This window comes from Lepidochelys kempii, chromosome 1, assembly GCF_965140285.1.
Source record: "Lepidochelys kempii isolate rLepKem1 chromosome 1, rLepKem1.hap1, whole genome shotgun sequence".
Classification (NCBI taxonomy): Eukaryota; Metazoa; Chordata; order Testudines; family Cheloniidae; genus Lepidochelys; species Lepidochelys kempii.
The window spans coordinates 232,263,885-232,277,735 of NC_136380.1; the positions used below are offsets into that span (position 1 = coordinate 232,263,885).

General features: G+C 39.6%; 1 protein-coding gene across 14 annotated transcripts in view; it reads left to right on the forward strand.

Moving 5' to 3' along the window:
* Positions 1–13,851, forward strand: part of LMNTD1 (lamin tail domain containing 1) — a 295,893-nt gene that overhangs the window by 77,968 nt on the left and 204,074 nt on the right. For all 14 annotated transcript variants that reach the window (XR_012155635.2, XR_012155637.2, XR_013634835.1 and 11 more), the window contains one exon: positions 809–994. Coding sequence is in view for 11 of the 14 variants with exons in the window: in XM_073317668.2 (XP_073173769.1) it covers positions 809–994 (186 nt within the window). In the remaining 3 variants the exon portion in view is untranslated. The remainder of the gene's footprint in view (positions 1–808; positions 995–13,851) is intronic.

The following is a 13,851-nucleotide window of genomic DNA, read 5'->3' on the forward strand; positions in this document are numbered from 1 at the left end:
TTTTTTTTTTTTTGGTGGCTTAGACCCCAGACTTCCTCTTTGGTGCTTTTTTTTTTTCTCACTTATTAACAAAATGGACTGTGGAAATGAGACTGTGAGCTGTGCTATAATTTGCAGCACTATGAACAGTGCAGATTAAGCTGATGGTGTGATATGTGATATCATCCCTCCATTATTTTCCCAAAGCATCAAGTTGATAAGACTAATGCAGACTGGCATGTGTGTTGCGGCAGCCATCACTTCTTCTGAATGTAATGACTCTAGGACAGGAGGCAGAAGATGTGGATATAGTAAGAAATAAGCATTTTAATTAGATGTTAGTGATTGTGCTTTTCATTAGTAGTGGTTAAAGTGTATCATTAACTTTTACAGCTACTTACTTAAAAGGTAAGATGTGTCTGTATAAAAAACATAAAGTGACTTATATGTATGTATTTCCTCTGTGGGAACTGCGAAATAGGTTGTGGTTGAAAAGTTTAGGGTATTTTTCTGTTCTCTGAAATTGGCACAAGTGAAACAGAAAAGTCCAAGGAAACATGCATTTTTCTATACTGGCTTTTTTAACAATTCATCATGGAATCAGGGAAAATAAGTTTGTTATAAGTTACTCCCTTAAAAGTACTTGGCAATTAACTAGCAGTATTATCAAAATTCATTTACTGGCTTATTTTCAATATCTTGTATCTTTTAAGGACACAAATTATTTCTTTTTCACTGTAAAGAAATGCTCTTACGGTTTTTTAAGTCTAATTTTTGTGACCTCTCCCCTGAGAGAATCCAATTAATTCTTCTTCTAAAACAATGATAGGAATCCAAACAGATGAGACAGAGGCTTGCGTGGTCAGAAGTTCTCATACTCCAACTAGAAGGAAAACTCCATGAATTCAGCAATGGGGACTCAGATTCAATGGCAAAAGTTCAGAAAATTCGAGAAGCCAATGAAGCGGAGGTGAAACAAATCCAAGAGGAAACTGCAACAGCCTACCATCAAAATGTAAGCGTATAATATAGAACATGTGTTCCCTCTTTCATTTGTCTACTTTACAAGAGTTAATATACAGTATTTGCAAGGTTCACAAGGGGGCTTTTCTCCCTTTAGGCTACTAGCTACAGTTACAGCTTATCCAAAAAGTTAGACTTTTCCCCTAAGTGAAAAGAGTTTAATAACATAGCCTTAAAAAAAGAGAAGGAACAAAACTAATGAGCATTCTGCTTAAACAAACATAACAATACAGTGCCAGAGGAAATGAATTGGGCCAGGGTGAATTTTTTTTTACTTGTTAAGAAAATGTAAAGGGTGAAATCCTGGCCCCATTGAAGCCAATAGCAAGACTCTCTTCAACCTCAATGAGGCCAGGAGGATTTTCCCTTACAGTATACATAATGGATTGTGGTACTGACTCCTTCACTAAAGACAAAAGGCAGTTAGGTGTTTGACTAAGTGTCTAACTCCTACTTGTAATTTTGAATATCTCCTCCAAAGTTTCTAAGCTGTTTTCCAAGGTCTACTTTTGAAAAACGCTCATTTTGACTTTTCTTGGACAAAAGAAAGTGTCCTTTGCACCTCAGAGTGTATATATGAGGCCAGATCCTCAAGACCAGCCATTTGGTGCTTGGCATTGCTCCCTGACAGCTGACACTTTATTTCAGTACACTACTGAGAAGCCTGAGGGCTGCTCTAAATTGCACCAGCGGCACAGAGCACCAACAGGCCATTTTGGTAACCAAAGATTGCTAGAGTATAAGAAAATTCCAGCCACTCTCCCATTTTCTTGGCCTTTGCTACCCATACTCACACCCCTTGTCATAGTGGATGAGAGCCAAGGTGTGGGTGTACCATGGATTTAAATAGTGGCATTATGATATTTTCCGGTTTATTATCTATCCTTTCCTAATGGTTCCTAACATTGTTAGCTTTTTTGGCTGCCGCTGCACACTGAGCAGGTGTTTTCAGATAATTAACCACGATGATGCTAACATCTCTTTCTTGAGTTGTAATAGCTAATTTAGACCTCATCATTTTGTATGTATAGTTGGGATTACGTTTTCCATTGTGCATTACTCTGCAGTTATCAACATTGAATTTCATCTGCCAGTTTGTTACCCAGTCACCCAGTTTAGTGAAATCCCTTTGTAACTCCTTGCAGTCAGCTTTGAATTTAACTATCTTGAGAAATTTTGTATAATCTGCAAACGTTGCCTCCTCACTCTTTACCCCTCTTTCCAGATTGTTTATGAATAAGTTGAACAGCACTGGTCCCAGTAGAGATCCTTGGAAGACCCTGCTATTTACCTCTCTCCCCTGTGAAAACTGACTCTCTATTCCTACCCTTTGTTTCCTATCTTTTAACCAGTTACTGATCCATGAGAGGACCTTCTCTCTTATCCCAGGACAGTTTACTTTGTTTAAGAGCCTTTGGTATGGAATCTTGTTAAAGGCTTTCTGAAAGTCCAAGTACACTATATCTACTAGTCCAGTGGCTCTCACCCTTTCCAGACTCCTGTACCCCTTTCAGGAGTTGGATTTGTCTTGAGTACCCCAGGTCTCACCTCACTTAAAACCACTTGCATGCAAAATCAGACCTAAAAATACAAAAGGGTCACAGCACACTGGAACTGAAAAATTGCTTACTTTCTCATTTTTACCATATAATTATAAAATAAATGAATGGGAATATAAATATTGTACTTACATTTCAGTGTATAGTACATAGAGCAGTATAAACAAGTCATTGTATGAAATTTCAGTTTGTACTGACTTCGCTAGTGCTTTTTATGTAGCCTGTTGTAAAACTAGGCAAATATCTAGGTGAGTTGATACCCCCTGGAAGACCTCTGCGTACCCCCAGGGGTAGGGGTACCCCGGTTGAGAACCATTGCCCTAATCCACATGCTTGTTGACACCCTCAAAGAATTCTAATAGATTGGTGAGGTGTGATTTCCCTTTACAAAAGCCATGTTGACTCTTCCCCAATACATCATGTTCATCTATGTGTCTGATAATTCTGTTCTTTAGTATAGTTTCAATCAGTTTGCCTGGTACTAAAGTTAGGCTTACTGGCCTGAAATTGAGAGGACTGCCTCTGGAGCCATTTTAAAAAATAGGCGTTACATTAGTTACCCTCCAGTCATCCGGTACAAAAGCTGATTTAAATGATAGGTTACATACCCCAGTAGTTCTGCAGTGTCATATTTGAGTTCCTTCAGAACTCTTGGGTGAATACCATCTGCTCCTCGTGACTTATTACTGTTGAATTTATCAATTTGTTCCAAAACCACTTCCGTTGATACCTCAGTCTGGGACAGTTCCTGAGATTTGTCACCTAAAAAGAATGGCTCAGGTGTGAGAATCTTTCTCACATTCTCTGCAGTGCACACTTTCTCTCTCTAATGTTTCTCCAAACTGTTTTAACCCTTGGTAGCATTCCAAAGGGCTCATTTTCTCACCTCTTCACATTCCCTATTGTCCATTATGATCTTTCCCATTACACACTTTGCATGCAGTGTTTATTTTGAGTAATACGTTACCACTGACTGAATTGAAAGGACAGAGTGTGCAAGTAGATCAACAGTAAAGATGTTTTCTTCTTTCCTGTATTGTCAATGTAATCAAATTCATTCTCATCAGAACTGAAATCCTCTTAACTTTGCGCCAGCACGAGCTCCTGTTGTACACTAGATTCCAGGGGGAAAAAATCTGGACAATGCACTGACACTAAAGTAAAGCTCATTATTTGTGCCTTTTTCCCCCCAAGGCTAATTTTGTTTTGAGAACATCAAATAGCAAATTATCCTTGCTGAATATCCTATTTACAAAAACTGAAACAAAAATACCTTCATCTAAAGCTGGCAAAACATAGCCGTGATCAGGATAGGGTCAAAGTTGTAATCAGCATAATGTATCCAGTTGGCTAGGCCATGTATCTGAGGGACCAGAAATATGCCCTGTCAAAAGAGGGATGCTTCTCAGAAATCCACAGATTCTTCTAGAAATTAATGAGTGATATGCAGCTTATTTTGCTAACAGAAGCACAAAATGGGTCTTGCTTTTCCAAACTATAGAATTTCTAAGAAAAATTAGAATCATTCTTTCATTTCATTGTCGGTTTGCTTATTCCTTTCCATTAATAGCAGATTAGCAGAGCAGCAATTGTGTTAACAAACAAGCAATTCCTCTTAAAGCTAACATAGTCTCCATTTTGTTTCAAATTTCATTGATTAGAATAAGAAAATCCTGAATCAGAATATCAGATAACCAAGTTATAATAGTAGGTACATGTAAAATAGTGCCTGAACTCCTGAATACTTTTCTATTATCAAACTAGGCCCCTGATCCTGCACAGGAAGACCCCTGTGTACACATGGTACCTCACTGAAGTGATTGGGTCTCCAGGCTACTGAACGGGTCTGCTCATTGCAGGATCAAAGCTTAGAAACTGGGCCCAAGATGTAAAGTCCAGATCCAAACTTCCCACTGTTTGAGGTGCTGAGACTTGGAGTTTAAGTCTGGCCATTAGCACTTGAGATTTATGGGTAAGAAACAGGGAAGAGCTTTCAGTATAAAAAAATGCATTAAATTGTCACAAACTTTCTCTCAAAACTCATACTGGATCTGAAACAATCTTTTAAGGTTCTAAAGGGTCAGAAACATTTTCCCTTTCTTTTTTTGTGGGCATCTTTACTTTGTAATTCCAACCAGGATCAGAAATGAATGTGCTAAAATACTATCTAGAGAGGTTGTTGGACAGTATTTCTAGCCCAGTCAGAAGCATGAAGTACTGGAAATCTCCCTGGGTGCTCCAAAGATTTTACCTCTAAACCAGGGATCTCAAACTCAAATCACCAGGAGGGCCACATGAGGACTAGTACATTGGCCTAAGGGCCGCATCAGTGACACCCCACCCCCCCGGCCACACCCTCACTCCACCCCTTCCATGAAGCCTTGCCCCTGCCCCGCCTCTTCCCACTCCTTCCCCAAAGTCCCCACCCCAACTCCACCCCCTCCCTGCCCCTATTCCAACTGCTTCCCCAAATTCCCACCCCTGCCCTGCCTCTTCTCTGCATCCTCCCCTGAGCATGCAGCTCCCCGCTCCTCCCCCATCCCTCCTGGAAAGTGCTAAGCTAAGGGGGGGCAGCGGGCGCGGGGAGCTTGGTGGGCCGCAGCAAATAACTCCGTGGGCTGTGTGTTTGAGACCCCTGTTCTAAACTGTAGCTACAAGAGGTTTGGTTACTTTAGATGACTGTGGACGTTTTGTGGTGGTTATCCATATGGAACTTTGAACGTTTAGAATTTGGCCCATGTCTAGTGTAGTGGGAATGAGGGGTCGGGGAGAGACAGAGAGACACACACTCTAGAACCCACAAGAAAACCAACCCTCCAAACTTTTATTTTGCAGAGTGGTTGTAAAAGCAGGTAGTGAATGTGAAATTAAGCAGAGTATAATGCTCTTCTGTAATTGCCATATGTTAACCAATAACATGCTTCAAATGTGTGATGCTGTAGAATTTTTTCACAGCTGAATTCCTTTGATTTGAACTATGGTCTAATAGAGAATGGATGTGAGGGAATAGATCAGAACCTTTTTTGCTACATGTCACAAATAACAGTTTCAGTGCTATCAGTTCTTGATTTGTGGGCCTGTTCAAAGCTTTCACCGAGCTGGCTTTTTTGACTGGCTATGATCATAACCCTTGCCTTCGTGCAGTCAATTTCAGCCTGAGTACTGCAGTGACCTTAACTACAGGGTCTGGTTACAGGGTCTGATTTTATGTTCAGATCTTTCAGGGCACAGAGTAACACTGTTTGGAATGAGGGGCTCTTGAAATGTGTATACAGTGCTAACAACTCTGTAGAATCCATATAAGTTGAATATCAGCAATTTGTGTTTCTATGTTTTAGTTCATGAGCTTGCTAAATTTTAAAAATAAACTTGGTCACACTTTATATTAAGTATTCATTTTATAAATAGTTTAAAAAGGATTAATACATAATGTTTTAATAAATGGTTAATCAATTGTTATATATGGTTATACAGTCCAACAGGTCAATAAGTTGCTTATAACCAACTATAACACCACCTGCTTGTGTACGCATTATAGATGGTTACAAGCATTACCTGCGCCTGCAACATGTTTCTAATGTCTATTAATTATTTATTAACCCATAATAAACTACTAATAAATGTACCTTTAGTGTAAAGTGTGAACCAGAGTTTTATTCTACTTTTGGCTTTTTCTGCTACGTAGAATTCTAAGTAGAAGATTTAATAAAAAAAATTAACTAACAAATGAGCCCTGGACTTATTCCTGGTCCAACTGAAATCAAGTGGAATTTTCAATGGGGATTTTCTAAAGTTCCTCATTGACTGATAGTCAACGGGACTTGTGCTCTTAAGTCAATTAGGCCCTGATTTTGCAAGGTATTCAGGCACCTAACTTCCATTGCAATCAATTAGGATTAGGTACCTAAATACTTTTTTAAAAAATCTGGGCCTTGGGCCCTTTTAAAAATTCCACCCTTTATTTACTTTAATGGGAGTGGGTTTGGGTCTCTGCGGGAACCATGACACATTGCTTCAGTTGGGGAAAAACGGAGGAGGCATATGATCACAGTTCATCAAAAGCTCTTCTTTACACAGTGTTTCTGATCAGTGGGTGTCCTCTTCCTGACAAACTGTAAATGTGTACTTAATATTGTATTGTCTATTAACTCACAAAGTCAATAGATTCCCTGGTAAGATCAGAACACTTCCAACACTAGTCTCTGTAGTAAAAACAATAAAGGTAATATTTACTCTGTGTAAAAGAACCCTTATTTAAATATTTATAGAGTTCTTATGAGTCTAGGTTGCTTTCCTAAAACATTAATTAACTACAGAGAATACATACGTGTTTTTTTAAAATACATAATAGAAGCTTTGCTTCATTTAAGAAAATAAAGTGTTTTGGACTATTTTTTCTTATAACTTTTCTGGCATTTTTATAGGATTTAAGGTTATATTATTAGAATTCACCTGAACCTGAACTCATAAATTAAAATAAACAAAACAAAAACAAAAACCAAAGCATGTGATGACACAGGGCATGCCCACCTATCCTCATGGCTTGAGAGTACTGTCTCTTTAATGCTCCCTTGCATTCTGGCCCGTGGAATGGTAGGCCAGGTTTAGGAAAAACATTCAGGAAAGTTCAGGATTCTATCAGTTTGTTTGTCCACTGAATAATACAAAATCCTTCTGTGTCTCACTTTTTCTCTTCATCCTCACTCCCCCTCCACCTACTACATCATCCTGCAAGAGAGCCACAGTGGCAACTCTGCCAAGGCTTTGACTTCCAGATTTTTGCAATATTTTAGTTCCTGCTTTTTTAGATTTATACATTTGTGTTTTTGAAGATTAAAAGTTTGGCAAAGGCAACAGTTTAACTCTGGGAAATGATACAGAGTTCACTGTGGAGGCAGCAGTAACACCTCTGTGGAAAACACACAGTCCTTTTGGAGTAATGGATAGGGCCCTGATCCAAAGCCCATTTAAGTCAATGGGAGTCTTTCCGCTGACTTCAGTGGATATTGATTCAGTTGCCTAAGTCAACAGTGGCTCTTCCGTAGTGGTAGTCAGCTGCTTTTAATACTACGTTGGGGACTGGTGAAAGGCAGAAAGAAATCTGACCCAATATCACCAAAATCCATTCTGATCACAGATTCCTATTGAAATGGAGAATGTGTACGTATTGGATTGTAAGTAAGTCAAGGGCAGCCAAGAAGAGGGAGGAGTGTCAACTGGATGTTCTCTGTGTACATGAGAAAAATGGTGGGAACACAGCAGTGCTTAAACTGGGTTTAGATGCAATAAACAGAAACCCTATCTTGTTTGAGGATCTAGTGGTGCGGAAATCAAGTGTCTGACTTGGTGTTGGTATATCACACAGATACAGATGGCCAAAACCTTTCGAAGAAACAATTAAAACTCTGCTACAAAAGCATGTCAGCCCCACTGACCTCAGATATCCTTATCTGAAAGTAAGGGCGCGTGGCACTGACACTGTTAAACATCTATGTCATTTGTTAATCTGAACTAGCAGCCAGAGGAACAGTTTCACTTCGTGTAGGAACCCAAATGGCTGTGAAGGAAGAAGTTTAAGAAAGGATCAATAAGCTAGTTAGTTACAAGGGCAAGCAATAAATTCTGTCAAGCAGGGTACAAATATTTGACAGAGCAGTTAAACATATGAAATTGAAGTAGCAGAATTATAATGTATGTTCTAAATGTGTGTCTCTTAAGAGAAAAGGCAGGATGTTTTTAAGAACTTGATACCTAAGAATAATGTGGTCACACTTTATATTCCGGTTCATTTATAAAGGATTAATAGATGTTGTTATAAGCATGTTACAGACATGAATAGTATGTGTCATAGATGGTTATATGTAAGCTATTGAGCTGTTGGATTCTTAACAGTTCACTACTTAATAACATCAATTAATCTTTTAATCCTACATAGAATATTTATAAATGGAAGCTTAATATAGTGCAAGTCCAATAATGCTAGAAGTCAAGGTAAAGAAGAGACATACTCTGACCCAGCTTTTCATTCCCAAGAATTCATTATTAACTTTGGGTTCTGAAGATTATAAGGGTACTTTGGGTAGTAAGAGACTATATACTGCTTCTAGGCCTGCTAATTGGACCTATTGTAAGAAATGGGAATTTATTCTCCTTTTCCTTGAAAGTATTTTACACTGAGGTAGCTCAATTGATTTCACTGAAGTTACTCCTGCTTCACGCTAGTGTGAGTGAGAAGAGAATCAGGCCAGAGGTTTAGGTTTGTGCTGTTTCTTTTGTCCTAAATCTGGGACATTTTAGTCAGGTTGGTAGAATACTGCAAATACTATGAACTTTGGTAAATGTAAAGACTGCAAAGCAGTAAATGTCAATTTGTAATGGGTCACACAGTACGGGGGTGAGCATCCAGTCTTTATGTAACCAAAGTCCCTCTGAAATCAGAGAGCGACTTGTCTGAGTATTAGAAGAGTATTTGGCATTTCTCTAGTACCTTTCATTCAAGGATTCCCAAACCCTTCACAGACATAAATGTATTAAGCCTCCCAACATCCCTTGGGGGTAGCTAAGTAGTACTGTGCATATATTTGTAGGTAGGGAAACTGAGATGCAGAGGTTAAATGACTTGTCCAAAGTCAAATGGCAAATGTGTCAGAGCCCATGTTTAACTGTGAGAACATGCTTCCGCTCTTAGGCCCAGAACCCATGTCCTTTAAAGATCATGAAAAGTCCCCCAAAACAAATCCAGGGGCAAGAGGAGGCATTTTAGAGCCTGGAGAGCATGGAGCCAGCACACACTGTGCTCTGACAATCCTCACTAATGTAATGGGGTCACCGCAGGCTTGTGTGAATTAGAGCAGCTGGGCTGCTCTAACTTGTGCTAGGGGACGGGTTGGCCCTCAGCCAACAGAAAGGTGGCTTATAATCCCCTTTGCCTTCCACCTTCAGTGATGGCAAGTCAGTTCTAGCACATCTGAGGATTTAGATTAGTTAAATTAGTGCCGGTTAAATGCGTAGGATTGACAGAGGTAATTTGTGCGTATAGCACAGGCATGAGTATTGGAAGCTTCCCCACTAGTATGGCTCAGCCCTGACCTTCAGAAACTACCTCTCTGGGTAAGAGAGAATTTCTATCTCACTTATTTAATCTTTGGCTTCTCTGAGGCTACCAACAAAACCACGCTGATCAGTGCCAGTTGTAAAGCTTTATTTTGATAGGGACACCTGTTCACTAGGAACAGGACTGAGACTAGCAGCTCGTTTCACATAGTCTATAGACCAGCTGTTGATGATAGTGACTTTAAGTCACTGTTGAGCTATATTTCTATCTTTAATCTGGAGGGGAAAGGCCCACAATATTAAACCCCTGAACCATCCAGTCTCCCTAGTGCAACCTTTCTTTCACAGCACAAAAAAACTCCAAAGCAACAAAAACACTGAATTTCTTGTGACACTTTCACAGAGAGCTGGATAAAGAAGGAGGGAAACAGAGACTTCATTTATCTTTGCTTATTTCTTTGTCTTTGAGGTCTGGTGAAGACCATCTCTCAAGTATTACTCCTTGGGCTGAAAAACTCCAACCTGCAATTAGCGATGAGCACACAGAGATCGGAGGAGTTCAGATCTTGAAAGAAAACCCTGCTTCATAGACTTTAAGGCCAGAAGGGACCATCATGATCATCTAGTTTGACCTCCTGAACATTGCAGGCCACAGAACATCACCCACCCACTGCTGTAATAGACCCATAACTTCTGGCTGAGTTACTGAAGTCCTCAAATCATTATTTAAAAACTTAAAGTTACAGAGAATTCACCATTTTCACTCGTTTAAGCCTACTATGATGAGATCAGTAAAACGTGAATACAATAGGGAAGAGGCCCCTTTCTTTCTTTTTTTTCACCTAACTCTTGTACTCTCCATTAGAAACTTTCAGTCGTTACACCTCTAATTCCACAGGTTGAGCTTTTCACTTTGATCTATGATCAACCTTCTGGTGCTCAGAGGGCAGGAGAGGTGTATGGTGTGTTGTGTCTGCGTGCAAAGAAATTAAACACATTAGAGCCAGATGCTGTAGGACTAATGACCCTGCTTCAGTAAGGTAGTTAAGCCTGTGCCTAATTTTAAGCATGTGAGCAGTCCCACTAACTTCTGTGGGACAGCTCTCCATGCCCCTAATTATGCACAAGTTTAATACCTTGCTGAATCAGGCCCAATTTGTGTCATTGCCCTTTCTGGCCCTGCGAACATCATGAGCATTGCCAGATGGTAATTCACCATATCATTCTTTAACGCTGTCTGTTAACATGCCTACGACTACCGCACATTTACTGTCAGTATATAATTAATTCTATCTATATATAAAATATACACACACAGAGTAAATATGTGTTAGTTGTAGGCATGTTAATGGACAGAGTTAAAGAATATATATACTGGTGTATTCCCAACTATAAATGTAAAGCAGAATCTAGAATCAATCTTCCTTTACCATGAAACTGAAGCCAGCCTTTGTATCAGTGACTACTTGCTGAGTCCAGATTCTGCTTCTGTTGCTCTCAATATGTAGAACCCATCCTCAGTGAGTAGCCCTATTGATTCCAGTGGGGTTAGTTGCAGAGTATTGTGCTACTCAACATAGTTTGGGACAGAATCTGGCCCACAATTTCCACTCCTTTTCCCTCTTCTCTCATTTTTCTTTCTGTCTCTTTCAGGAATAACATATCCATGTAATGCAATGCACCCCTGTATTCACATCCTACACACTATTGTAATAATCTGTCTGCAAATATATCTTGCAAGGTATCATTTGAAAACTAAAAACTTGCTGGTCAATAATATCATGGTGGAATGTGTGTAGCAACATTATCTGTAAAGTTATGAATTCGCCCAAATGATGTTGGTGGCACATGTTCAAACCCACATAGTCCCAATTAGGCAGAACCAGTTAAGCAGGTCTGAAAGAAAGGAATGTGTGTTTACCTCAGTTTACACATAAGTTGTAAATAGGGTCCTCAGGCAGTGAGAGAGGGAAGACAGGAGACAAGAAAATCTGCATTTCAGCAAACAGAGGTGAAAAGAAACAGCATAGGACCTCTTTCACTACTAGACACCAGGCCGCCTCCTTTACAGTTTGAATAAACTTTGCTTTGGGAGGTAATCTTCAGAAAAATGCATCTCAAAGGGGACTGGACTATAAAAATGAGGGGCAAAAACACTCCAAGTTATCTCTCCCTATCTATCTCTCTTTTCACCTATCAAGACAAAAGAAACAGCCTTTTGACTTTGGGAGCAGATCAGCAATGTTTTTGGAAATGTGGTAAGGGATTTCACCTTGAACCAAGTCTAGTTTAAGTTCAGAAAGCATTTTCTTTATTTTTCTTGTAATCATTTCTGACTTTAATGCCTCATTAGTTGTACTCACTTAAAACCTTTCTCTGTAGTTAAATAAACTTGTTTTATTCTTTAATACTAATCCAGTGTTGATTATCTTATTATAGGCAACAGACCTAATATATCTGGACTATCCAGGAGAGGGCTGAGTTTTTTGGGAAAATCCAAAACTGGGAGTGTGTTGGGGTCACCCTGTAAGTAGTAACTAAGGCTGCTGGAAGTCAGAATGTGGCTGATGTGTAGCTGGCAGGCTGCAGCTATACACAGATACTCAGGGTGTGACCTACATGCTGGAAGACTGTTTGTGAGAGGCCCAGGAGGGAGCTGCAGCAGCAAAGCATTGTGAGGCACCCAAGATTGTAGGGCAGATGGTGACACAGCCCCTCACTGGTCTGGATTTCACCCCAAGATCTCATCATAAGTCAGAGAGAAAGGAAGATCTATCAGATCATTTACTGCATTAGTGCAGGAGTTTTCCTATACAGTGTTTTAAATGGGGTCTTTTCCTACCAAGTAGAGTTTCCACCTCTTTCCTTGGCAGGCTGTTTGACGCTCTACTAGATCTGTTAATGTAATGGGTTTGTTATTGCTTTTCAGTAGTTCAGAATACTTTCACAATTACCCTCAGAGGATAGGGCCTGATTCTGCTCTCTCACTAGATATATGCCAATATAACTCTAATAATTTAAATTGAGTTACTCCTAATTTACAGTGGTATAAGTAAGAGCAGAATCTGGCTTGTAGTGTCCAATGAAATGTCTTGAATGAAGGAATTTCTGGAGAACTCTTGCAGATGTACTGTATAATACTTAAATATAGAGCCATGATCAGTATACCTTGGTTGCACAGGAACATAGGGATTGCCATAATGGATCAGAGCAATGGTCTATTGAATCTGATAGCCTGTCTCTGACAGTGTCCAGTATAAGTTGCTTTAGTGGAACATGAAAGAAACCCTGCTGTAGTCTGTGGTATAACCAACCCGCTGGGAAAGTTCCTCCCTAGTGCCCCCTTTAGTTAAACATTGCTGTATGCCCTGAGCTATAGAATCATAGAAATGTGGGGCTGGAAGTCCAGTCCCCTATGTTGAGGCAGGACCAAGTAAACCTAGACAATCCCTGACAGGTGTTGTCCAACCTGTCCTCCAGTGATGAGGATTCCACAACTTCCCTTGGAAGCCTATTCCAATGCTTAACTATCCTTATAGTTAGAAAGTTTTTCCTAATATCTGACCTAAATCTCCCTTGCTGCAGAGTTAGCAAAGGAGATTGAGATTAGATATTAGGGAAATCTTTCTAGCTGTAAGGATGGGGCAGATATTCAGCATTTTATGTCTTCCTGCATAAAATGGTAAAGTGCACGCACACCAATAGTGCTATAGAAACAGTGACTAATATTAAAACAAAAGTTAGATGGGAAATGGGATTCATTTGTTGTAGGAAAAAATTACTTTTCATTGAAGTATTATTTGACCAGCTCTAATTAAAACTTGCTATCCAGCTGCGTCCCACTCACTTGCTTTGCTCTAATCTCAACCCCTTTTCAAGGACTTCCCTTAATGGGGGTTCATTCTTTAATGGTCCTTGACCTAGGAAGGCCAAAATGTAGAACATAATATGGAATAAAGGGCACAAGAATATTAGTGTACTACACAAAGAGTTAAGGGACATGAATTTCTTTACCATAGCTCACATTTTCTATAACCTCATCCTTACTAATATCAATAATTTACAGCAAGAAAAGGGATCCAACATTTAATGTTTGTGGGATGCTAGTAAATCTGGGTCACTAATGAGGAGCATATGAGTGATATGCTGCATAAGTTTAGGCTGCTTCCTCTCTCTGGAACCCCTTCCTGTCCCTACCTCTTTCACCCTGAGCTAATGAATCACTTCCTCTCTTCCC